The sequence below is a fragment of the Oncorhynchus keta genome, unplaced genomic scaffold (genome assembly GCF_023373465.1).
Source record: "Oncorhynchus keta strain PuntledgeMale-10-30-2019 unplaced genomic scaffold, Oket_V2 Un_scaffold_36_pilon_pilon, whole genome shotgun sequence".
Lineage (NCBI taxonomy): Eukaryota > Metazoa > Chordata > Actinopteri > Salmoniformes > Salmonidae > Oncorhynchus > Oncorhynchus keta.
In genome coordinates this window covers 73401-100101 of record NW_026290924.1, presented here as the reverse complement: position 1 = coordinate 100101, position 26701 = coordinate 73401, and the positions used below count along the sequence as shown (strand labels likewise).

General features: G+C 40.8%; 1 protein-coding gene across 1 annotated transcript in view; it reads right to left on the bottom strand.

The window, feature by feature from the left end:
• The window catches only part of LOC127928757 (mitotic spindle assembly checkpoint protein MAD1-like), an 83714-nt gene that overhangs the window by 56563 nt on the left and 450 nt on the right, over positions 1–26701 (bottom strand). Inside the window, exons 2-8 of the mRNA XM_052516112.1 lie at positions 25789–25929; positions 25401–25580; positions 23064–23188; positions 22593–22674; positions 21443–21573; positions 20971–21085; positions 20482–20543 (exon numbers count right to left, since the gene is read on the bottom strand). Of these exons, the coding sequence (XP_052372072.1) occupies positions 20482–20543; positions 20971–21085; positions 21443–21573; positions 22593–22674; positions 23064–23188; positions 25401–25580; positions 25789–25929 (836 nt within the window). The remainder of the gene's footprint in view (positions 1–20481; positions 20544–20970; positions 21086–21442; positions 21574–22592; positions 22675–23063; positions 23189–25400; positions 25581–25788; positions 25930–26701) is intronic.

Genomic DNA, 26701 nt, shown 5'->3' with positions numbered 1-26701 from the left:
TGGTTACTACCCTGTTAAACACTGACAGTTTATTAATGGTTAGTACCCTGTTAAACACTGACAGTTTATTAATGGTTACTACCCTGTTAAACACTGACAGTTTATTAATGGTTAGTACCCTGTTAAACACTGACAGTTTATTAATGGTTACTACCCTGTTAAACACTGACAGTTTATTAATGGTTACTACCCTGTTAAACACTGACAGTTTATTAATGGTTACTACCCTGTTAAACACTGACAGTTTATTAATGGTTAGTACCCTGTTAAACACTGACAGTTTATTAATGGTTACTACCCTGTTAAACACTGTGACAGTTTATTAATGGTTACTACCCTGTTAAACACTGTGACAGTTTATTAATGGTTACTACCCTGTTAAACACTGTGACAGTTTATTAATGGTTACTACCCTGTTAAACACTGACAGTTTATTAATGGTTACTACCCTGTTAAACACTGACAGTTTATTAATGGTTAGTACCCTGTTAAACACTGACAGTTTATTAATGGTTACTACCCTGTTAAACACTGACAGTTTATTAATGGTTAGTACCCTGTTAAACACTGACAGTTTATTAATGGTTACTACCCTGTTAAACACTGACAGTTTATTAATGGTTACTACCCTGTTAAACACTGACAGTTTATTAATGGTTACTACCCTGTTAAACACTGACAGTTTATTAATGGTTACTACCCTGTTAAACACTGACAGTTTATTAATGGTTACTACCCTGTTAAACACTGTGACAGTTTATTAATGGTTACTACCCTGTTAAACACTGTGACAGTTTATTAATGGTTACTACCCTGTTAAACACTGTGACAGTTTATTAATGGTTACTACCCTGTTAAACACTGACAGTTTATTAATGGTTACTACCCTGTTAAACACTGACAGTTTATTAATGGTTACTACCCTGTTAAACACTGACAGTTTATTAATGGTTACTACCCTGTTAAACACTGTGACAGTTTATTAATGGTTACTACCCTGTTAAACACTGACAGTTTATTAATGGTTACTACCCTGTTAAACACTGACAGTTTATTAATGGTTACTACCCTGTTAAACACTGACAGTTTATTAATGGTTACTACCCTGTTAAACACCGTGACAGTTTATTAATGGTTACTACCCTGTTAAACACCGTGACAGTTTATTAATGGTTACTACCCTGTTAAACACCGTGACAGTTTATTAATGGTTACTACCCTGTTAAACACTGACAGTTTATTAATGGTTACTACCCTGTTAAACACTGACAGTTTATTAATGGTTACTACCCTGTTAAACACTGTGACAGTTTATTAATGGTTACTACCCTGTTAAACACTGACAGTTTATTAATGGTTACTACCCTGTTAAACACTGTGACAGTTTATTAATGGTTACTACCCTGTTAAACACTGACAGTTTATTAATGGTTACTACCCTGTTAAACACTGACAGTTTATTAATGGTTACTACCCTGTTAAACACTGTGACAGTTTATTAATGGTTACTACCCTGTTAAACACTGACAGTTTATTAGTGGTTACTACCCTGTTAAACACTGTGACAGTTTATTAATGGTTACTACCCTGTTAAACACTGACAGTTTATTAATGGTTACTACCCTGTTAAACACTGACAGTTTATTAATGGTTACTACCCTGTTAAACACTGTGACAGTTTATTAATGGTTACTACCCTGTTAAACACTGTGACAGTTTATTAATGGTTACTACCCTGTTAAACACTGACAGTTTATTAATGGTTACTACCCTGTTAAACACTGTGACAGTTTATTAATGGTTACTACCCTGTTAAACACCGTGACAGTTTATTAATGGTTACTACCCTGTTAAACACCGTGACAGTTTATTAATGGTTACTACCCTGTTAAACACTGTGACAGTTTATTAATGGTTACTACCCTGTTAAACACTGACAGTTTATTAATGGTTACTACCCTGTTAAACACTGTGACAGTTTATTAATGGTTACTACCCTGTTAAACACTGTGACAGTTTATTAATGGTTACTACCCTGTTAAACACCGTGACAGTTTATTAATGGTTACTACCCTGTTAAACACTGTGACAGTTTATTAATGGTTACTACCCTGTTAAACACTGACAGTTTATTAATGGTTACTACCCTGTTAAACACTGACAGTTTATTAATGGTTACTACCCTGTTAAACACAGTGACAGTTTATTAATGGTTACTACCCTGTTAAACACTGACAGTTTATTAATGGTTACTACCCTGTTAAACACTGTGACAGTTTATTAATGGTTACTACCCTGTTAAACACTGTGACAGTTTATTAATGGTTACTACCCTGTTAAACACTGTGACAGTTTATTAATGGTTACTACCCTGTTAAACACTGACAGTTTATTAATGGTTACTACCCTGTTAAACACTGACAGTTTATTAATGGTTACTACCCTGTTAAACACTGTGACAGTTTATTAATGGTTACTACCCTGTTAAACACTGTGACAGTTTATTAATGGTTACTACCCTGTTAAACACTGACAGTTTATTAATGGTTACTACCCTGTTAACCACTGACAGTTTATTAATGGTTACTACCCTGTTAAACACCGTGACAGTTTATTAATGGTTACTTTACCCTGTTAAACACTGTGACAGTTTATTAATGGTTACTACCCTGTTAAACACTGTGACAGTTTATTAATGGTTACTACCCTGTTAAACACTGTGACAGTTTATTAATGGTTACTACCCTGTTAAACACTGTGACAGTTTATTAATGGTTACTACCCTGTTAAACACTGTGACAGTTTATTAATGGTTACTACCCTGTTAAACACTGTGACAGTTTATTAATGGTTACTACCCTGTTAAACACTGTGACAGTTTATTAATGGTTACTACCCTGTTAAACACTGACAGTTTATTAATGGTTACTACCCTGTTAAACACTGACAGTTTATTAATGGTTACTACCCTGTTAAACACTGACAGTTTATTAATGGTTACTACCCTGTTAAACACTGACAGTTTATTAATGGTTACTACCCTGTTAAACACTGACAGTTTATTAATGGTTACTACCCTGTTAAACACTGACAGTTTATTAATGGTTACTACCCTGTTAAACACTGACAGTTTATTAATGGTTACTACCCTGTTAAACACTGACAGTTTATTAATGGTTACTACCCTGTTAAACACTGACAGTTTATTAATGGTTACTACCCTGTTAAACACTGTGACAGTTTATTAATGGTTACTACCCTGTTAAACACTGTGACAGTTTATTAATGGTTACTACCCTGTTAAACACTGTGACAGTTTATTAATGGTTACTACCCTGTTAAACACTGACAGTTTATTAATGGTTACTACCCTGTTAAACACTGACAGTTTATTAATGGTTACTACCCTGTTAAACACTGACAGTTTATTAATGGTTACTACCCTGTTAAACACTGACAGTTTATTAATGGTTACTACCCTGTTAAACACTGACAGTTTATTAATGGTTACTACCCTGTTAAACACTGACAGTTTATTAATGGTTACTACCCTGTTAAACACTGACAGTTTATTAATGGTTACTACCCTGTTAAACACTGTGACAGTTTATTAATGGTTACTACCCTGTTAAACACTGACAGTTTATTAATGGTTACTACCCTGTTAAACACTGTGACAGTTTATTAATGGTTACTACCCTGTTAAACACTGACAGTTTATTAATGGTTACTACCCTGTTAAACACTGACAGTTTATTAATGGTTACTACCCTGTTAAACACTGTGACAGTTTATTAATGGTTACTACCCTGTTAAACACTGACAGTTTATTAATGGTTACTACCCTGTTAAACACTGTGACAGTTTATTAATGGTTACTACCCTGTTAAACACTGTGACAGTTTATTAATGGTTACTACCCTGTTAAACACTGACAGTTTATTAATGGTTACTACCCTGTTAAACACTGTGACAGTTTATTAATGGTTACTACCCTGTTAAACACTGTGACAGTTTATTAATGGTTACTACCCTGTTAAACACTGTGACAGTTTATTAATGGTTACTACCCTGTTAAACACTGACAGTTTATTAATGGTTACTACCCTGTTAAACACCGACAGTTTATTAATGGTTACTACCCTGTTAAACACCGTGACAGTTTATTAATGGTTACTACCCTGTTAAACACTGTGACAGTTTATTAATGGTTACTACCCTGTTAAACACTGACAGTTTATTAATGGTTACTACCCTGTTCAACACCGTGACAGTTTATTAATGGTTACTACCCTGTTAAACACCAGTGACAGTTTATTAATGGTTACTACCCTGTTAAACACTGTGACAGTTTATTAATGGTTACTACCCTGTTAAACACTGTGACAGTTTATTAATGGTTACTACCCTGTTAAACACTGACAGTTTATTAATGGTTACTACCCTGTTAAACACTGTGACAGTTTATTAATGGTTACTACCCTGTTAAACACTGTGACAGTTTATTAATGGTTACTACCCTGTTAAACACTGTGACAGTTTATTAATGGTTACTACCCTGTTAAACACTGTGACAGTTTATTTATTAATGGTTACTACCCTGTTAAACACTGACAGTTTATTAATGGTTACTACCCTGTTAAACACTGACAGTTTATTAATGGTTACTACCCTGTTAAACACAGTGACAGTTTATTAATGGTTACTACCCTGTTAAACACTGACAGTTTATTAATGGTTACTACCCTGTTCAACACTGTGACAGTTTATTAATGGTTACTACCCTGTTAAACACCGTGACAGTTTATTAATGGTTACTACCCTGTTAAACACTGTGACAGTTTATTAATGGTTACTACCCTGTTAAACACTGACAGTTTATTAATGGTTACTACCCTGTTAAACACTGACAGTTTATTAATGGTTACTACCCTGTTAAACACTGTGACAGTTTATTAATGGTTACTACCCTGTTAAACACTGTGACAGTTTATTAATGGTTACTACCCTGTTAAACACTGACAGTTTATTAATGGTTACTACCCTGTTAAACACTGACAGTTTATTAATGGTTACTACCCTGTTAAACACTGACAGTTTATTAATGGTTACTACCCTGTTAAACACTGTGACAGTTTATTAATGGTTACTACCCTGTTAAACACTGACAGACAGTTTATGTTAAACACTGGTTACTACCCTGTTAAACACTGTGACAGTTTATTAATGGTTACTACCCTGTTAAACACTGTGACAGTTTATTAATGGTTACTACCCTGTTAAACACTGTGACAGTTTATTAATGGTTACTACCCTGTTAAACACTGTGACAGTTTATTAATGGTTACTACCCTGTTAAACACTGACAGTTTATTAATGGTTACTACCCTGTTAAACACTGACAGTTTATTAATGGTTACTACCTGTTAAACACTGACAGTTTATTAATGGTTACTACCCTGTTAAACACTGTGACAGTTTATTAATGGTTACTACCCTGTTAAACACTGACAGTTTATTAATGGTTACTACCCTGTTAAACACTGTGACAGTTTATTAATGGTTACTACCCTGTTAAACACTGTGACAGTTTATTAATGGTTACTACCTGACAGTTTAAATGGTTACACTGTTAAACACTGACAGTTTATTAATGGTTACTACCCTGTTAAACACTGACAGTTTATTAATGGTTACTACCCTGTTAAACACTGTGACAGTTTATTAATGGTTACTACCCTGTTAAACACTGTGACAGTTTATTAATGGTTACTACCCTGTTAAACACTGTGACAGTTTATTAATGGTTACTACCCTGTTAAACACTGTGACAGTTTATTAATGGTTACTACCCTGTTAAACACTGTGACAGTTTATTAATGGTTACTACCCTGTTAAACACACTGTGACAGTTTATTAATGGTTACTACCCTGTTAAACACTGTGACAGTTTATTAATGGTTACTACCCTGTTAAACACCGTGACAGTTTATTAATGGTTACTACCCTGTTAAACACTGTGACAGTTTATTAATGGTTACTACCCTGTTAAACACTGTGACAGTTTATTAATGGTTACTACCCTGTTAAACACTGTGACAGTTTATTAATGGTTACTACCCTGTTAAACACTGACAGTTTATTAATGGTTACTACCCTGTTAAACACTGACAGTTTATTAATGGTTACTACCCTGTTAAACACTGACAGTTTATTAATGGTTACTACCCTGTTAAACACTGACAGTTTATTAATGGTTACTACCCTGTTAAACACTGTGACAGTTTATTAATGGTTACTACCCTGTTAAACACCGTGACAGTTTATTAATGGTTACTACCCTGTTAAACACTGACAGTTTATTAATGGTTACTACCCTGTTAAACACTGACAGTTTATTAATGGTTACTACCCTGTTAAACACTGTGACAGTTTATTAATGGTTACTACCCTGTTAAACACCGTGACAGTTTATTAATGGTTACTACCCTGTTAAACACTGTGACAGTTTATTAATGGTTACTACCCTGTTAAACACTGTGACAGTTTATTAATGGTTACTACCCTGTTAAACACTGTGACAGTTTATTAATGGTTACTACCCTGTTAAACACTGACAGTTTATTAATGGTTACTACCCTGTTAAACACTGTGACAGTTTATTAATGGTTACTACCCTGTTAAACACTGTGACAGTTTATTAATGGTTACTACCCTGTTAAACACTGACAGTTTATTAATGGTTACTACCCTGTTAAACACTGTGACAGTTTATTAATGGTTACTACCCTGTTAAACACTGACAGTTTATTAATGGTTACTACCCTGTTAAACACTGACAGTTTATTAATGGTTACTACCCTGTTAAACACTGACAGTTTATTAATGGTTACTACCCTGTTAAACACTGTGACAGTTTATTAATGGTTACTACCCTGTTAAACACTGACAGTTTATTAATGGTTACTACCCTGTTAAACACTGACAGTTTATTAATGGTTACTACCCTGTTAAACACTGACAGTTTATTAATGGTTACTACCCTGTTAAACACTGTGACAGTTTATTAATGGTTACTACCCTGTTAAACACTGTGACAGTTTATTAATGGTTACTACCCTGTTAAACACTGTGACAGTTTATTAGTGGTTACTACCCTGTTAAACACCGTGACAGTTTATTAATGGTTACTACCCTGTTAAACACCGTGACAGTTTATTAATGGTTACTACCCTGTTAAACACTGTGACAGTTTATTAATGGTTACTACCCTGTTAAACACTGTGACAGTTTATTAATGGTTACTACCCTGTTAAACACTGTGACAGTTTATTAATGGTTACTACCCTGTTAAACACCGTGACAGTTTATTAATGGTTACTACCCTGTTAAACACTGTGACAGTTTATTAATGGTTACTACCCTGTTAAACACTGACAGTTTATTAATGGTTACTACCCTGTTAAACACCGTGACAGTTTATTAATGGTTACTACCCTGTTAAACACTATGACAGTTTATTAATGGTTACTACCCTGTTAAACACTGACAGTTTATTAATGGTTACTACCCTGTTAAACACCGTGACAGTTTATTAATGGTTACTACCCTGTTAAACACCGTGACAGTTTATTAATGGTTACTACCCTGTTAAACACCGTGACAGTTTATTAATGGTTACTACCCTATACAGTAATAATAAACATATAATATAATATAATAATAATAATGAATAATAATACACTGACAGTTTATTAATGGTTACTACCCTGTTAAACACCGTTAAACACCGTGACAGTTTATTAATGGTTACTACCCTGTTAAACACTGACAGTTTATTAATGGTTACTACCCTGTTAAACACTGTGACAGTTTATTAATGGTTACTACCCTGTTAAACACAGTGACAGTTTATTAATGGTTACTACCCTGTTAAACACTGACAGTTTATTAATAGTTACTATCCTGTTCAACACCGTGACAGTTTATTAATGGTTACTACCCTGTTAAACACTGTGACAGTTTATTAATGGTTACTACCCTGTTAAACACTGTGACAGTTTATTAATGGTTACTACCCTGTTAAACACAGTGACAGTTTATTAATGGTTACTACCCTGTTAAACACTGTGACAGTTTATTAATGGTTACTACCCTGTTAAACACCGTGACAGTTTATTAATGGTTACTACCCTGTTAAACACAGTGACAGTTTATTAATGGTTACTACCCTGTTAAACACCGTGACAGTTTATTAATGGTTACTACCCTGTTAAACACCATGACAGTTTATTAATGGTTACTACCCTGTTAAACACTGACAGTTTATTAATGGTTACTACCCTGTTAAACACTGACAGTTTATTAGTGGTTACTACCCTGTTAAACACTGACAGTTTATTAATGGTTACTACCCTGTTAAACACTGACAGTTTATTAATGGTTACTACCCTGTTAAACACTGACAGTTTATTAATGGTTACTACCCTGTTAAACACCGTGACAGTTTATTAATGGTTACTACCCTGTTAAACACTGACAGTTTATTAATGGTTACTACCCTGTTAAACACTGTGACAGTTTATTAATGGTTACTACCCTGTTAAACACCGTGACAGTTTATTAATGGTTACTACCCTGTTAAACACTGTGACAGTTTATTAATGGTTACTACCCTGTTAAACACTGTGACAGTTTATTAATGGTTACTACCCTGTTAAACACTGTGACAGTTTATTAATGGTTACTACCCTGTTAAACACTGTGACAGTTTATTAATGGTTACTACCCTGTTAAACACCGTGACAGTTTATTAATGGTTACTACCCTGTTAAACACTGTGACAGTTTATTAATGGTTACTACCCTGTTAAACACTGTGACAGTTTATTAATGGTTACTACCCTGTTAAACACTGTGACAGTTTATTAATGGTTACTACCCTGTTAAACACCGTGACAGTTTATTAATGGTTACTACCCTGTTAAACACTGTGACAGTTTATTAATGGTTACTACCCTGTTAAACACTATGACAGTTTATTAATGGTTACTACCCTGTTAAACACTGTGACAGTTTATTAATGGTTACTACCCTGTTAAACACTGACTAGTTTATTTATTAATGGTTACTACCCTGTTAAACACTGACAGTTTATTAATGGTTACTACCCTGTTAAACACTGACAGTTTATTAATGGTTACTACCCTGTTAAACACTGTGACAGTTTATTAATGGTTACTACCCTGTTAAACACTGTGACAGTTTATTAATGGTTACTACCTGTTAAACACTGACAGTTTATTAATGGTTACTACCCTGTTAAACACTGTGACAGTTTATTAATGGTTACTACCCTGTTAAACACCGTGACAGTTTATTAATGGTTACTACCCTGTTAAACACTGACAGTTTATTAATGGTTACTACCCTGTTAAACACTGACAGTTTATTAATGGTTACTACCCTGTTAAACACTGTGACAGTTTATTAATGGTTACTACCCTGTTAAACACTGTGACAGTTTATTAATGGTTACTACCCTGTTAAACACTGACAGTTTATTAATGGTTACTACCCTGTTAAACACTGTGACAGTTTATTAATGGTTACTACCCTGTTAAACACTGTGACAGTTTATTAATGGTTACTACCCTGTTAAACACAGTGACAGTTTATTAATGGTTACTACCATGTTAAACACTGACAGTTTATTAATGGTTACTACCCTGTTAAACACTGTGACAGTTTATTAATGGTTACTACCCTGTTAAACACTGACAGTTTATTAATGGTTACTACCCTGTTAAACACTGTGACAGTTTATTAATGGTTACTACCCTGTTAAACACTGTGACAGTTTATTAATGGTTACTACCCTGTTAAACACTGTGACAGTTTATTAATGGTTACTACCCTGTTAAACACTGTGACAGTTTATTAATGGTTACTACCCTGTTAAACACTGTGACAGTTTATTAATGGTTACTACCCTGTTAAACACTGTGACAGTTTATTAATGGTTACTACCCTGTTAAACACTGTGACAGTTTATTAGTGGTTACTACCCTGTTAAACACTGTGACAGTTTATTAATGGTTACTACCCTGTTAAACACTGTGACAGTTTATTAATGGTTACTACCCTGTTAAACACTGTGACAGTTTATTAATGGTTACTACCCTGTTAAACACTGTGACAGTTTATTAATGGTTACTACCCTGTTAAACACTGTGACAGTTTATTAATGGTTACTACCCTGTTAAACACTGTGACAGTTTATTAATGGTTACTACCCTGTTAAACACTGTGACAGTTTATTAATGGTTACTACCCTGTTAAACACTGTGACAGTTTATTAATGGTTACTACCCTGTTAAACACTGTGACAGTTTATTAATGGTTACTACCCTGTTAAACACTGACAGTTTATTAATGGTTACTACCCTGTTAAACACTGTGACAGTTTATTAATGGTTACTACCCTGTTAAACACTGTGACAGTTTATTAATGGTTACTACCCTGTTAAACACTGACAGTTTATTAATGGTTACTACCCTGTTAAACACTGACAGTTTATTAATGGTTACTACCCTGTTAAACACTGTGACAGTTTATTAATGGTTACTACCCTGTTAAACACACAGTTTATTAATGGTTACTACCCTGTTAAACACCGTGACAGTTTATTAATGGTTACTACCCTGTTAAACACCGTGACAGTTTATTAATGGTTACTACCCTGTTAAACACTGACAGTTTATTAATGGTTACTACCCTGTTAAACACTGTGACAGTTTATTAATGGTTACTACCCTGTTAAACACTGTGACAGTTTATTAATGGTTACTACCCTGTTAAACACTGACAGTTTATTAATGGTTACTACCCTGTTAAACACTGACAGTTTATTAATGGTTACTACCCTGTTAAACACTGACAGTTTATTAATGGTTACTACCCTGTTAAACACTGACAGTTTATTAATGGTTACTACCCTGTTAAACACTGTGACAGTTTATTAATGGTTACTACCCTGTTAAACACTGTGACAGTTTATTAATGGTTACTACCCTGTTAAACACCGTGACAGTTTATTAATGGTTACTACCCTGTTAAACACCGTGACAGTTTATTAATGGTTACTACCCTGTTAAACACCGTGACAGTTTATTAATGGTTACTACCCTGTTAAACACTGTGACAGTTTATTAATGGTTACTACCCTGTTAAACACTGTGACAGTTTATTAATGGTTACTACCCTGTTAAACACTGTGACAGTTTATTAATGGTTACTACCCTGTTAAACACTGTGACAGTTTATTAATGGTTACTACCCTGTTAAACACCGTGACAGTTTATTAATGGTTACTACCCTGTTAAACACTGTGACAGTTTATTAATGGTTACTACCCTGTTAAACACTGTGACAGTTTATTAATGGTTACTACCCTGTTAAACACTGACAGTTTATTAATGGTTACTACCCTGTTAAACACTGTGACAGTTTATTAATGGTTACTACCCTGTTAAACACTGACAGTTTATTAATGGTTACTACCCTGTTAAACACTGTGACAGTTTATTAATGGTTACTACCCTGTTAAACACTGACAGTTTATTAATGGTTACTACCCTGTTAAACACTGACAGTTTATTAATGGTTACTACCCTGTTAAACACCGTGACAGTTTATTAATGGTTACTACCCTGTTAAACACCGTGACAGTTTATTAATGGTTACTACCCTGTTAAACACCGTGACAGTTTATTAATGGTTACTACCCTGTTAAACACCGTGACAGTTTATTAATGGTTACTACCCTGTTAAACACTGACAGTTTATTAATGGTTACTACCCTGTTAAACACTGTGACAGTTTATTAATGGTTACTACCCTGTTAAACACTGACAGTTTATTAATGGTTACTACCCTGTTAAACACTGACAGTTTATTAATGGTTACTACCCTGTTAAACACCGTGACAGTTTATTAATGGTTACTACCCTGTTAAACACTGTGACAGTTTATTAATGGTTACTACCCTGTTAAACACTGTGACAGTTTATTAATGGTTACTACCCTGTTAAACACCGTGACAGTTTATTAATGGTTACTACCCTGTTAAACACCGTGACAGTTTATTAATGGTTACTACCCTGTTAAACACCGTGACAGTTTATTAATGGTTACTACCCTGTTAAACACTGTGACAGTTTATTAATGGTTACTACCCTGTTAAACACTGTGACAGTTTATTAATGGTTACTACCCTGTTAAACACTGTGACAGTTTATTAGTGGTTACTACCCTGTTAAACACTGTGACAGTTTATTAATGGTTACTACCCTGTTAAACACCGTGACAGTTTATTAATGGTTACTACCCTGTTAAACACTGTGACAGTTTATTAATGGTTACTACCCTGTTAAACACTGTGACAGTTTATTAATGGTTACTACCCTGTTAAACACTGTGACAGTTTATTAATGGTTACTACCCTGTTAAACACCGTGACAGTTTATTAATGGTTACTACCCTGTTAAACACCGTGACAGTTTATTAATGGTTACTACCCTGTTAAACACCGTGACAGTTTATTAATGGTTACTACCCTGTTAAACACCGTGACAGTTTATTAATGGTTACTACCCTGTTAAACACTGTGACAGTTTATTAATGGTTACTACCCTGTTAAACACTGTGACAGTTTATTAATGGTTACTACCCTGTTAAACACCGTGACAGTTTATTAATGGTTACTACCCTGTTAAACACCGTGACAGTTTATTAATGGTTACTACCCTGTTAAACACTGTGACAGTTTATTAATGGTTACTACCCTGTTAAACACTGTGACAGTTTATTAATGGTTACTACCCTGTTAAACACTGTGACAGTTTATTAATGGTTACTACCCTGTTAAACACTGTGACAGTTTATTAATGGTTACTACCCTGTTAAACACCGTGACAGTTTATTAATGGTTACTACCCTGTTAAACACCGTGACAGTTTATTAATGGTTACTACCCTGTTAAACACCGTGACAGTTTATTAATGGTTACTACCCTGTTAAACACCGTGACAGTTTATTAATGGTTACTACCCTGTTAAACACCGTGACAGTTTATTAGTGGTTACTACCCTGTTAAACACCGTGACAGTTTATTAGTGGTTACTACCCTGTTAAACACCGTGACAGTTTATTAATGGTTACTACCCTGTTAAACACCGTGACAGTTTATTAGTGGTTACTACCCTGTTAAACACCGTGACAGTTTATTAGTGGTTACTACCCTGTTAAACACCGTGACAGTTTATTAATGGTTACTACCCTGTTAAACACCGTGACAGTTTATTAGTGGTTACTACCCTGTTAAACACCGTGACAGTTTATTAGTGGTTACTACCCTGTTAAACACCGTGACAGTTTATTAATGGTTACTACCCTGTTAAACACTGTGACAGTTTAACTGAACAGAAATATATAAATGCAACATGTAAAACTTTGCTCCCATGTTTCATGACAAGTGTATGAAATCGAGCAGACAGCCTTGCAATCTCCATAGACACACAGTAGAATGGCCTTACTGAAGAGCTCACTACGTTCAACACCGTCATAAGATGCCACCGTTCCAAGAAGTCAGTTGGTATTTTAGCCCAGCTTGAGCTGCCCCGACAGTTTAGAGCTGCCCCGCCGTTAGAGCTGCCCCGCCGCTTATTAATGAGTTAAACACTGTGACTGCCCCGCCGCTTTATTAATGAGCTGCCCCGCCGCTAGAGCTGCCCCGCCGCTAGAGCTGCCCCGACAGTTTATTAAGCTGCCCCGTTAGAGCTGCCCCGCCAGCTAGAGCTGCCCCGCCGCTTAGAGCTGCCCCCTGTTAAACACCGCTAGAGCTGCCCCGCTGTTAAACGCTAGAGCTGCCCCTCCGCTAGAGCTGCCCCGCCGCTAGAGCTGCCCCGCCGCTAGAGCTGCCCCGCCGCTAGAGCTGCCCCGCCGCTAGAGCTGCCCCGACAGTTTAACTGCTAGAGCTGCCCCTCCAACATAGAGCTGCCCCATGTTTCATGACAGAGCTGCCCCGCCGCTAGACTGCCCCTTGCAATCTGCCCCGACACACAGAGAATGCCCCTCCTGAGAGCTGCCCCTCCGCTTCAGAGCTGCCCCTCCGCTAGAGCTGCCCCGCCGCTAGAGCTGCCCCGCCGCTAGAGCTGCCCCGCCGCTAGAGCTGCCCCTCCGCTAGAGCTGCCCCTCCGCTAGAGCTGCCCCGCCGCTAGAGCTGCCCCGCCGCTAGAGCTGCCCCGCCGCTAGAGCTGCCCCGCCGCTAGAGCTGCCCCGCCGCTAGAGCTGCCCCGCCGCTAGAGCTGCCCCGCCGCTAGAGCTGCCCCGCCGCTAGAGCTGCCCCGCCGCTAGAGCTGAGCCGCCGCTAGAGCTGCCCCGTCGCTAGAGCTGCCCCGCCGCTAGAGCTGCCCCGCCGCTAGAGCTGAGCCGTCGCTAGAGCTGAGCCGCCGCTAGAGCTGCCCCGCCGCTAGAGCTGAGCCGCCGCTAGAGCAGAGCCGCCCCACAGCTAGAGCTGCCCCGCCGCTAGAGATGCCCTGGGTAACTATAAATGCTTTTATTGTGAAGAGTAAACGTCTCAGATGTGAGAGTATCGTATGGGAGAGAGGGGGTAATGCTATGTGAGAGTATCGTATGGGAGAGAGGGGGGTAATGCTATGTGAGAGTATCGTATGGGAGATGGGGGTAATGCTATGTGAGAGTATCGTATGGGAGAGAGGGGGGCCCGCTATATATCAGTATCGTATGGGAGAGAGGGGGGGTAATGCTAGATATCAGTATCGTATGGGAGAGGGGGGTAATGCTATGTGAGAGCTCGTATGGGAGAGGGGGCCCCCGCTATGTGAGAGTATCGTATGGGAGATGGGGGGTAATGCTATGTGAGAGTATCGTGTGGGAGAGAGGGGGGCCGCTATATATCAGTATCGTATGGGAGAGAGGGGGGGTAATGCTATATATCAGTATCGTATGGGAGAGAGGGGGGGGTAATGATATGTATCAGTATCGTATGGGAGAGAGGGGGTAATGCTATGTATCAGTATCGTATGGGAGAGAGGGGGGTAATGCTATGTATCAGTATCGTATGGGAGAGAGGGGGGGTAATGCTATGTATCAGTATCGTATGGGAGAGAGGGAGTAATGCTATGTATCAGTATCGTATGGGAGAGAGGGGGGTAATGCTATGTATCAGTATCGTATGGGAGAGAGGGGGGTAATGCTATGTATCAGTATCGTATGGGAGAGAGGGGGGTAATGCTATGTATAAGTATCGTATGGGAGAGAGGGGGTAATGCTATGTATCAGTATCGTATGGGAGAGAGGGTAATGCTATATATCAGTATCGTATGGGAGAGAGGGAGGTAATGCTATGTATCAGTATCGTATGGGAGAGAGGGGGGTAATGCTATGTATCAGTATCGTATGGGAGAGAGGGGGGGTAATGCTATGTATCAGTATCGTATGGGAGAGAGGGGGGTAATGCTATGTATCAGTATCGTATGGGAGAGAGGGGGGGTAATGCTAGGTATCAGTATCGTATGGGAGAGAGGGGGGTAATGCTATGTATCAGTATCGTATGGGAGAGAGGGGGTAATGCTATGTATCAGTATCGTAAGGGAGGGGGGGGGGTAATGCTATGTATCAGTATCGTATGGGAGAGAGGGGGGTAATGCTATGTATCAGTATCGTATGGGAGAGAGGGGGGTAATGCTAGGTATCAGTATCGTATGGGAGAGAGGGGGGTAATGCTATGTATCAGTATCGTATGGGAGAGAGGGGGGTAATGCTATGTATCAGTATCGTATGGGAGAGAGGGGGTAATGCTATGTATCAGTATCGTATGGGAGAGAGGGGGGTAATGCTATGTATCAGTATCGTATGGGAGAGAGGGGGTAATGCTATGTATCAGTATCGTATGGGAGAGAGAGAGGGGGGGGGTAATGCTATGTATCAGTATCGTATGGGAGAGAGGGGGGTAATGCTCTGTATAAGTATCGTATGGGAGAGAGGGGGGTAATGCTATGTATCAGTATCGTATGGGAGAGGGGGGGTAATGCTATGTATCAGTATCGTATGGGAGAGAGGGGAGGTAATGCTATGTATCAGTATCGTATGGGAGAGAGGGGGGTAATGCTATGTATCAGTATCGTATGGGAGAGAGGGGGGTAATGCTATGTATCAGTATCGTATGGGAGAGAGGGGGGTAATGCTATGTATCAGTATCGTATGGGAGAGAGGGGGGGTAATGCTATGTATCAGTATCGTATGGGAGAGAGGGGGGTAATGCTATGTATCAGTATCGTATGGGAGAGAGGGGGGTAATGCTATGTATCAGTATCGTATGGGAGAGAGGGAGGTAATGCTCTGTATAAGTATCGTATGGGAGAGAGGGGGGTAATGCTATGTATCAGTATCGTATGGGAGAGGGGGGGGTAATGCTATGTATCAGTATCGTATGGGAGAGAGGGGAGGTAATGCTACGTATCAGTATCGTATGGGAGAGAGGGGGTAATGCTATGTATCAGTATCGTATGGGAGAGAGGGGGGTAATGCTATGTATCAGTATCGTATGGGAGAGAGGGGGGTAATGCTATGTAGCAGTATCGTATGGGAGAGAGGGGGGTAATGCTATGTATCAGTATCGTATGGGAGAGAGGGGGGTAATGCTATGTATCAGTATCGTATGGGAGAGAGGGGGTAATGCTATGTATCAGTATCGTATGGGAGAGAGGGGGGTAATGCTATGTATCAGTATCGTATGGGAGAGAGGGGTAATGCTATGTATCAGTATCGTATGGGAGAGAGGGGGTAATGCTATGTATCAGTATCGTATGGGAGAGAGGGGGGGTAATGCTATGTATAAGTATCGTATGGGAGAGAGGGGGGTAATGCTATGTATAAGTATCGTATGGGAGAGAGGGGGTAATGCTATGTATCAGTATCGTATGAGAGAGAGGGGGTAATGCTATGTATCAGTATCGTATGGGAGAGAGGGGAGGTAATGCTATGTATCAGTATCGTATGGGAGAGAGGGGGGTAATGCTATGTATCAGTATCGTATGGGAGAGAGGGGGGTAATGCTATGTATCAGTATCGTATGGGAGAGAGGGGGTAATGCTATATATCAGTATCGTATGGGATAGAGGGGGGTAATGCTATGTATCAGTATCGTATGGGAGAGAGGGGGTAATGCTATGTATCAGTATCGTATGGGAGAGAGGGGGGTAATGCTATATATCAGTATCGTATGGGATAGAGGGGGTAATGCTACGTATCAGTATCGTATGGGAGAGAGGGGGTAATGCTATGTATCAGTATCGTATGGGAGAGAGGGGGTAATGCTATATATCAGTATCGTATGGGATAGAGGGGGTAATGCTATGTATCAGTATCGTATGGGAGAGAGGGGGGTAATGCTATGTATCAGTATCGTATGGGATAGAGAGGGGGATAATGCTATGTATCAGTATCGTATGGGAGAGAGGGGGGTAATGCTATGTATCAGTATCGTATGGGAGAGAGGGGGTAATGCTATGTATCAGTATCGTATGGGAGAGAGGGGGGTAATGCTATGTATCAGTATCGTATGGGAGAGAGGGGGTAATGCTATGTATCAGTATCGTATGGGATAGAGGGGGGTAATGCTATGTATCAGTATCGTATGGGATAGAGGGGGGTAATGCTATGTATCAGTATCGTATGGGATAGAGGGGGGTAATGCTATGTATCAGTATCGTATGGGAGAGAGGGGGTAATGCTATGTATCAGTATCGTATGGGATAGAGGGGGTAATGCTATGTATCAGTATCGTATGGGAGAGAGGGGGGGTAATGCTATGTATCAGTATCGTATGGGAGAGAGGGGGGGTAATGCTATATATCAGTATCGTATGGGAGAGAGGGGGTAATGCTATGTATCAGTATCGTATGGGAGAGAGGGGGTAATGCTATGTATCAGTATCGTATGGGATAGAGGGGGGTAATGCTATGTATCAGTATCGTATGGGATAGAGGGGGGTAATGCTATGTATCAGTATCGTATGGGAGAGAGGGGGTAATGCTATGTATCAGTATCGATGGGAGAGAGGGGGTAATGCTATGTATCAGTATCGTATGGGATAGAGGGGGTAATGCTATGTATCAGTATCGTATGGGATAGAGGGGGTAATGCTATGTATCAGTATCGTATGGGAGAGAGGGGGTAATGCTATGTATCAGTATCGTATGGGAGAGAGGGGGGTAATGCTATGTATCAGTATCGTATGGGATAGAGGGGGTAATGCTATGTATCAGTATCGTATGGGAGAGAGGGGGGTAATGCTATGTATCAGTATCGTATGGGAGAGAGGGGGGTAATGCTATGTATCAGTATCGTATGGGAGAGAGGGGGTAATGCTATGTATCAGTATCGTATGGGAGAGAGGGGGGTAATGCTATGTATCAGTATCGTATGGGAGAGAGGGGGTAATGCTATGTATCAGTATCGTATGGGAGAGAGGGGGTAATGCTATGTATCAGTATCGTATGGGAGAGAGGGGGTATGCTATGTATCAGTATCGTATGGGAGAGAGGGGGGTAATGCTATGTATCAGTATCGTATGGGAGAGAGGGGGTAATGCTATGTATCAGTATCGTATGGGAGAGAGGGGGTAATGCTATGTATCAGTATCGTATGGGAGAGAGGGGTAATGCTATGTATCAGTATCGTATAGAGAGAGGGGGTAATGCTATGTATCAGTATCGTATGGGAGAGAGGGGGTATGATCAGTATCGTATGGGAGGTAATGCTATGTATCAGTATCGTATGGGAGAGAGGGGGTAATGCTATGTATCAGGGGGAGAGAGGGGGTAATGCTATGTATCAGTATCGTATGGGATAGAGGGGGTAATGCTATGTATCAGTATCGTATGGGATAGAGGGGGGTAATGCTATGTATCAGTATCGTATGGGAGAGAGGGGGTAATGCTATGTATCAGTATCGTATGGGATAGAGGGGGTAATGCTATGTATCAGTATCGTATGGGATAGAGGGGGTAATGCTATGTATCAGTATCGTATGGGATAGAGGGGGGGCTATGTATCAGTATCGTATGTATCAGTATCGTATGGGATAGAGGGGGGTAATGCTATGTATCAGTATCGTATGGGATAGAGGGGGGTAATGCTATGTATCAGTATCGTATGGGATAGAGGGGGTAATGCTATGTATCAGTATCGTATGGGATAGAGGGGGGTAATGCTATGTATCAGTATCGTATGGGATAGAGGGGGTAATGCTATGTATCAGTATCGTATGGGATAGAGGGGGGTAATGCTATGTATCAGTATCGTATGGGATAGAGGGGGGTAATGCTATGTATCAGTATCAGTATGGGATAGAGGGGGGTAATGCTATGTATCAGTATCGTATGGGAGAGGGGGGTAATGCTATGTATCAGTATCGTATGGGAGAGAGGGGGTAATGCTATGTATCAGTATCGTATGGGAGAGAGGGGGGGTAATGCTATGTATCAGTATCGTATGGGATAGAGGGGGGTAATGCTATGTATCAGTATCGTATGGGATAGAGGGGGTAATGCTATGTATCAGTATCGTATGGGAGAGAGAGGGGGTAATGCTATGTATCAGTATCGTATGGGAGAGAGGGGGGTAATGCTATGTATCAGTATCGTATGGGAGAGAGGGGGGTAATGCTATGTATCAGTATCGTATGGGAGAGAGGGGGGTAATGCTATGTATCAGTATCGTATGGGAGAGAGGGGGGTAATGCTATGTATCAGTATCGTATGGGAGAGAGGGGGGTAATGCTATGTATCAGTATCGTATGGGATAGAGGACATGCACCATTTAACAATCAATGTACACAGTTTATTAGGTACAGCCATGTTTCTGAGACACTGGATCCGGTGCAGCAGGCACTGAGGACCATACCACGCTCAACGTCTCTCAGGTCACTCGTTCTCCCATCCTGACGTTCAATCAAACAGTAACTGAATGCCTCGATGCCTGTCTGCCTGCTTTCTATAGACTCCCTGTCTGTAGGAGACATCTATTTTGGTGAACAGGGTGATGTATCTAATAATCTGGCCACTCAGTGTACATCAAACACTGGGGTAGTCCTGAGAGAAAAATATAGTGTGTGTGTGTGTGTGTGTGTGTTAGATGCAGTGCAGTGTTTGTAATGTGTCTGATGTGCTTCGCTGCTCATATGGAAACATGCAATCATTCTGTCATTACGGGCTTTCAGCCCAGAACACACACCACACACACACACACACACACACACACACACACACACACACACACACACACAAATAAATAAAACCTCACTCTCTTCGCAGAGAGAATGAGGCACCAGTATTTGTCATGACTCAAGAGCTCCACCAAGTGGTGAAATATTAGACTACAGACATTCCAACTGACCGTATGTTGAGTCCAGTAGACTGTCCCAGGTTCTCCCAGGCCTGCAGTTTCTGAGACAGTTTCTGAAGGAGGAGAGGAAGGAACAGGATGACACACCAGGGTGTCGGGATTCAAGGTTTCACATTTACAAATTCAACTACTATGCAGATTGTTTCCAACCCTGAGATTTGTTTGTCGCTAACTAGGGTAGCCGAGCGGTTAGAGCGTTGGACTAGTAACCGGAAGTTTGCGAGTTCAAACCCCAGAGCTGACAAGGTACAAATCTGTTGTTCTGCCCCTGAACAGGCAGTTAACCCACTGTTCCTAGGCCGTCATTGAAAATAAGAATTTGTTCTTAACTGACTTGCCTGGTTAAATAAAGGTAAAATAAAAAAATACAAATTATTTATCTTTGAAGTTACGTTTCCATTTCAGTTGTGTATCAGAACAGACGGCACACTGCAAATGTTTCTCCTCCAGCCCAGTTTCACATTTAAACAGGTCACACACCTCCTTCTCCAGCTCCACGTTCACCATCTCCTCTTTCATCTTCTCCATGCGTTCTACCTTACGTCTCAAACCCTCAGTTTCCTCCTTCAGCAGGAACACGTTCTCCCTCGTCTCCCTGGGATACGGAATGAGGGGAGACAGTGAGAGAGAGGTTTAAGAGACATTAATGATAGTTGTCTTCTTTAACAACCTACAAATAACCTCTTAGCTGTCCTGCTCCATGTGTTCTAGTAGTGTTACCTGAGGTAAACATTCTCCTCTCTTAGCTGTCCTGCTCCATGTATTCTAGTAGTGTTACCTGAGGTAAACATTCTCCTCTCTTAGCTGTCCTGCTCCATGTATTCTAGTAGTGTTACCTGAGGTAAACATTCTCCTCTCTTAGCTGTCCTGCTCCATGTATTCTAGTAGTGTTACCTGAGGTAAACATTCTCCTCTCTTAGCTGTCCTGCTCCATGTGTTCTAGTAGTGTTACCTGAGGTAAACATTCTCCTCCCTTAGCTGTCGGAGCTCCTTGTCCATATCTGGGACCCTAGCGACCTCTGACCTCATGTTCTTCACTATGACAACATCCTGTTCCTGCAGAGCCAACTTCCTCTCCAACTCCTGGGAGGGGACACACACACAGACACACACCTTTGAGTTGTATTCTCCGCTCATGAAAGAGAGATTTAATGACAACCTGAAAGGTGAACATCGTGTGGAGTTTGAGGTTGCGCGTGAGACTGAAGAGTTAATAGCATCTCTTCATTTGATGGCAGGTCATTTAAACCCAGAAACAATAAATGGTGATTACATTGAGAGTTTATAAAGCCTACAGAGGACAGAGTCTAGTCCCAGTCTCAACCCCAGTCCTAATCCTAACCTAGCTCCAACTCTAGTCCCAATCCTAATCCTAACCTAGCTCCCCAACTCTAGTCCCAATCTCAATCCCAGTCCTAATCCTAACCTAACTCCAACTCTAGTCCCAATCTCAACCCCAGTCCTAATCCTAACCTAGCTCCCCAACTCTGGTCCCAATCTCAACCCCAGTCCTAATCCTAACCTAGATCCAACTCTAGTCACAATCTCAACCCCAGTCCTAATCCTAACCTAGCTCCCCAACTTTAGTCCCAATCTCAACCCCAGTCCTAATCCTAACCTAGCTCCAACTCTAGTCCCAATCTCAATCCCAGTCCTAATCCTAACCTAGCTCCAACTCATCCCAATCTCATTCCCAGTCCTAATCCTAACCTAGCTCCACCTCTAGTCCCAATCTCAATCCCAGTCCTAATCCAGCTCCAACTCTAGTCCCAATCTCAACCCGTCTTAATCCTAACCTAGCTCCAACTCTAGTCCCAATCTCAACCCCAGTCCTAATCCTAACCTAGCTCCCCAACTCTAGTCCCAATCTCAACCCAAATCCTAATCCTAACCTAGCTCCCCAACTCTAGTCCCAATCTCAACCCCAGTCCTAATTTGAATTCAGGTACAATCAGTCTCAATCTTCATACATCAGTCAACCGATCAGTCCTAACCTCCTAGTTTTCTAAACCTAGTCCCAATCTGAACTGTATTAATACCAATCTTAATCTAGACATCATTCATTTTCGTCCTACTTTGAACAACAATAATCCTAGCCTCACCTTAATCTTGAGTTCGTGGTCGGAGCAGGTGGATGATGCTAACTGGAGGGCCTGGCACCGCTGAGACACTTCCTGGTACTTCCTGTAAAGAGGACCAGTCAGGGGGGAGGAAGTGTAGCCTAGTGGTTAGAGCGTTGGGCTAGTAACCGGAAGGTTGCAAGTTCAAATCCCCGAGCTGACAAGGTACAAATCTGTCGTTCTGCCCCTGAACAGGCAGTTCACTGTTCCGAGGCCGTCATTGAAAATAAGAATTTGTTCTTAACTGACTTGCCTGGTTAAATAAAGGTCAAATTAAAAAATTGAGGCAGGAACAGTGAGAGGGAAGGGAAACCAGGAAATACCAAACAGAAGAAAGGAAATCCAGGCAGGACCAATCAGAAGAAAGGAAATCCAGGCAGGACCAATCAGAAGAAACGAAATCCAGACAGGACCAATCAGAAGAAAGGAAATCCAGGAAGTAGTGTGTGTTACCTGTGTTGTAGCTCCACTTGTTCCTGTAGTCCCTGGTTCTCCAGTGTCTGGTTAGAGATGGTGTTGTCCCGCGTCTGGACCTGCTGCTTCAGGTCCCGGATCTCATCCTTTAAACCGCTCGCCGTCTACAGGGACAAATAACACATAGTGTAGTAATCAACCTCATCCTCAACCTCATCCTTTAAACCGCTCGCTGTCTACAGGGACAAATGACACCTAGTGTAGTAATCAACCTCATCCTCATCCTTTAAACCGCTCACCGTCTACAGGGACAAATATCACATAGTGTAGTCATCAACCTCATCCTTTAAACCGCTCGCTGTCTACAGGGACAAATAACACCTAGTGTAGTAATCAACCTCATCCTTTAAACCGCTCGCCGTCTACAGGGACAAATAACACACAGTGTAGTAATCAACCTCATCCTTTAAACCGCTCGCTGTCTACAGGGACAAATAACACACAGTGTAGTCATCAACCTCATCCTTTAAACCGCTCGCCCTCTACAGGGACAAATAACACACAGTGTAGTCATCAACCTCATCCTTTAAACCGCTCGCCCTCTACAGGGACAAATAACACCTAGTGTAGTCATCAACCTCATCCTTTAAACCGCTCGCCCTCTACAGGGACAAATAACACCTAGTGTAGTCATCAACATCCTTTAAACCGCTCGCCGTCTACAGGGACAAATAACACATAGTGTAGTAATCAACCTCATCCTCAACCTCATCCTTTAAACCGCTCGCCGTCTACAGGGACAAATATCACATAGTGTAGTAATCAACCTCATCCTCAACCTCATCCTTTAAACCGCTCGCCGTCTACAGGGACAAATAACACATAGTGTAGTCATCAACCTCATCCTCAACCTCATCCTTTAAACCGCTCGCCGTCTACAGGGACAAATAACACACAGTGTAGTCATCATCCTCAATCTCATCCTTTAAACCGCTCGCCGTCTACAGGGACAAATAACACATAGTGTAGTCATCAACCTCATCCTCAACCTCATCCTTTAAACCGCTCGCTGTCTACAGGGACAAATAACACATAGTGTAGTCATCAACCTCATCCTCAACCTCATCCTTTAAACCGCTCGCCGTCTACAGGGACAAATAACACACAGTGTAGTCATCATCCTCAATCTCATCCTTTAAACCGCTCGCTGTCTACAGGGACAAATAACACACAGTGTAGTCATCATCCTCAATCTCATCCTTTAAACCGCTCACCGTTTAGAACATCCAATAGTCAAAGGTCTATGAAATACAGATGGTAGAGAGAGAAATAATCGACATGTCATAATTCCTATAATAACTACAACCTAAAACTTCTTACCTGGGAACATTGAAGACCCATGTTAAAAGGAACCACCAGCTTTCATATGTTCTCATGTTCTGAGCAAGGAACTTAAACGTTAGCTTTCTTACATGGCACATATTGCACTTTTACTTTATTCTCCAACAGTTTGTTTTTGCATTATTTAAACCAAATTAAACATGTTTCATTATTTTTTAAATATTTTTTTTATTTGACCTTTATTTATCTAGGCAAGTCAGTTAAGAACAAATTCTTATTTTCAATGACGGCCTCGGAACAGTGGGTTAACTGCCTGTTCAGGGGCAGAACAAAAGATTTGTACCTTGTCAGCTCGGGGGTTTGAACTTGCAACCTTCCGGTTACTAGTCCAACGCTCTAACCACTAGGCTACCCTGCCGCCCCATGCGTTGAAAAATCATCATCAGTCGACCCCTAGTGGAGACACATCTAGTTGTGGAGTGATTTGATGGTATAATCTGATCTCTGTTACAGGTGTACCTGGTTAGAGGAGTGATTTTATGGTATAATCTGATCTCTGTTACAGGTGTACCTGGTTAAAGGAGTGATTTTATGGTATAATCTGATCTGTTACAGGTGTACCTGGTTAGAGGAGTGATTTGATGGTATAATCTGATCTCTGTTACAGGTGTACCTGGTTAAAGGAGTGATTTTATGGTATAATCTGATCTCTGTTACAGGTGTACCTGGTTAGAGGTGTGATTTTATGGTATAATCTGATCTCTGTTACAGGTGTACCTGGTTAGAGGGGTGATTTTATGGTATAATCTGATCTCTGTTACAGGTGTACCTGGTTAAAGGAGTGATTTTATGGTATAATCTGATCTCTGTTACAGGTGTACCCGGTTAAAGGAGTGATTTTATGGTATAATCTGATCTCTGTTACAGGTGTACCTGGTTAAAGGAGTGATTTTATGGTATAATCTGATCTGTTACAGGTGTACCTGGTTAGAGGAATGATTTCATGGTATAATCTGATCTCTGTTACAGGTGTACCTGGTTAGAGGTGTTGAGCCATCCATCCCTCTCCTCCACCCTCCTGTTGAGAGACTCCAGGGTCCGATGTAGAGCACGGTTTGCCTCTGCCTTTTCCGATAGGCTCTGGCTAGACTCCGCCTCCCTCTCTTCCAGGCGTCTGATTCGTCCCAGCAGGTCCTGGTTACGGTCCACCTCACGCTGGAACAATTAGAACGTGGGCCATAGAAGTCAGAACACAGAATTCAGAACACAGAATTTAGAACACAGAATATGAATACACAGAATACTCCAGGTGTGTGTGTTACCTCCAGGTGTGTGTGTGTGTGTGTGTGTGTGTGTGTGTGTGTGTGTGTGTTACCTCCAGGTGTGTGCGTGTGTGTTACCTCCAGGTGTGTGTGTTACATACCTCAAAGTCCCTAGCGCTCAGCGTAGCGTTCTTCTCCAGTTCGATGCGTGCTCTCTTGTGACTGATCTCCATCTGTCTCTTCTCCTGGTCCATCTGGATCAGCTGGGTCTTAGACTGAACCTTCTCTGCTGCCTCCAGCAACTACACACAGAGACACACGGGTCACTTCCTGTGTTTTACATACACAGGTTTCAGACTGAACCTTCTCTGCTGCCTCCAGCAACTACACACAGAGACACACGGGTCACTTCCTGTGTCTTACATACACAGGTTTCAGACTGTACCTTCTCTGCTGCCTCCAGCAACTACACACAGAGACACACGGGTCACTTCCTGTGTCTTACATACACAGGTTTCAGACTGAACCTTCTCTCTGCAGTCTCTGGTCATTCACAACAACACAATGTGTCACAGTCCCACCACCTCTGTCCTCTAAATACTGGTTCTGTATGTACTGGTTCTGTATGTACTGGTTCTGTAGGACGTGGCTCTGTGTGTATCTGTCCTACTCCACCCACCTGTAATCTCTGCAGGTACTGGTTCTGTAGGACGTGGCTCTGTGTGTCTGTCCTACTCCACCCACCTGTAATCTCTGCAGGTACTGGTTCTGTAGGACGTGGCTCTATGTGTCTGTCCTACTCCACCCACCTGTAATCTCTGCAGGTACTGGTTCTGTAGGACGTAGCTCTATGTGTCTGTCCTACTCCACCCACCTGTAATCTCTGCAGGTACTGGTTCTGTAGGACGTGGCTCTGTGTGTGTCTGTCCTACTCCACCCACCTGTAATCTCTGCAGGTACTGGTTCTGTAGGACGTGGGTCTGTGTGTATCTGTCCTACTCCACCCACCTGTAATCTCTGCAGGTACTGGTTCTGTAGGACGTAGCTCTATGTGTCTGTCCTACTCCACCCACC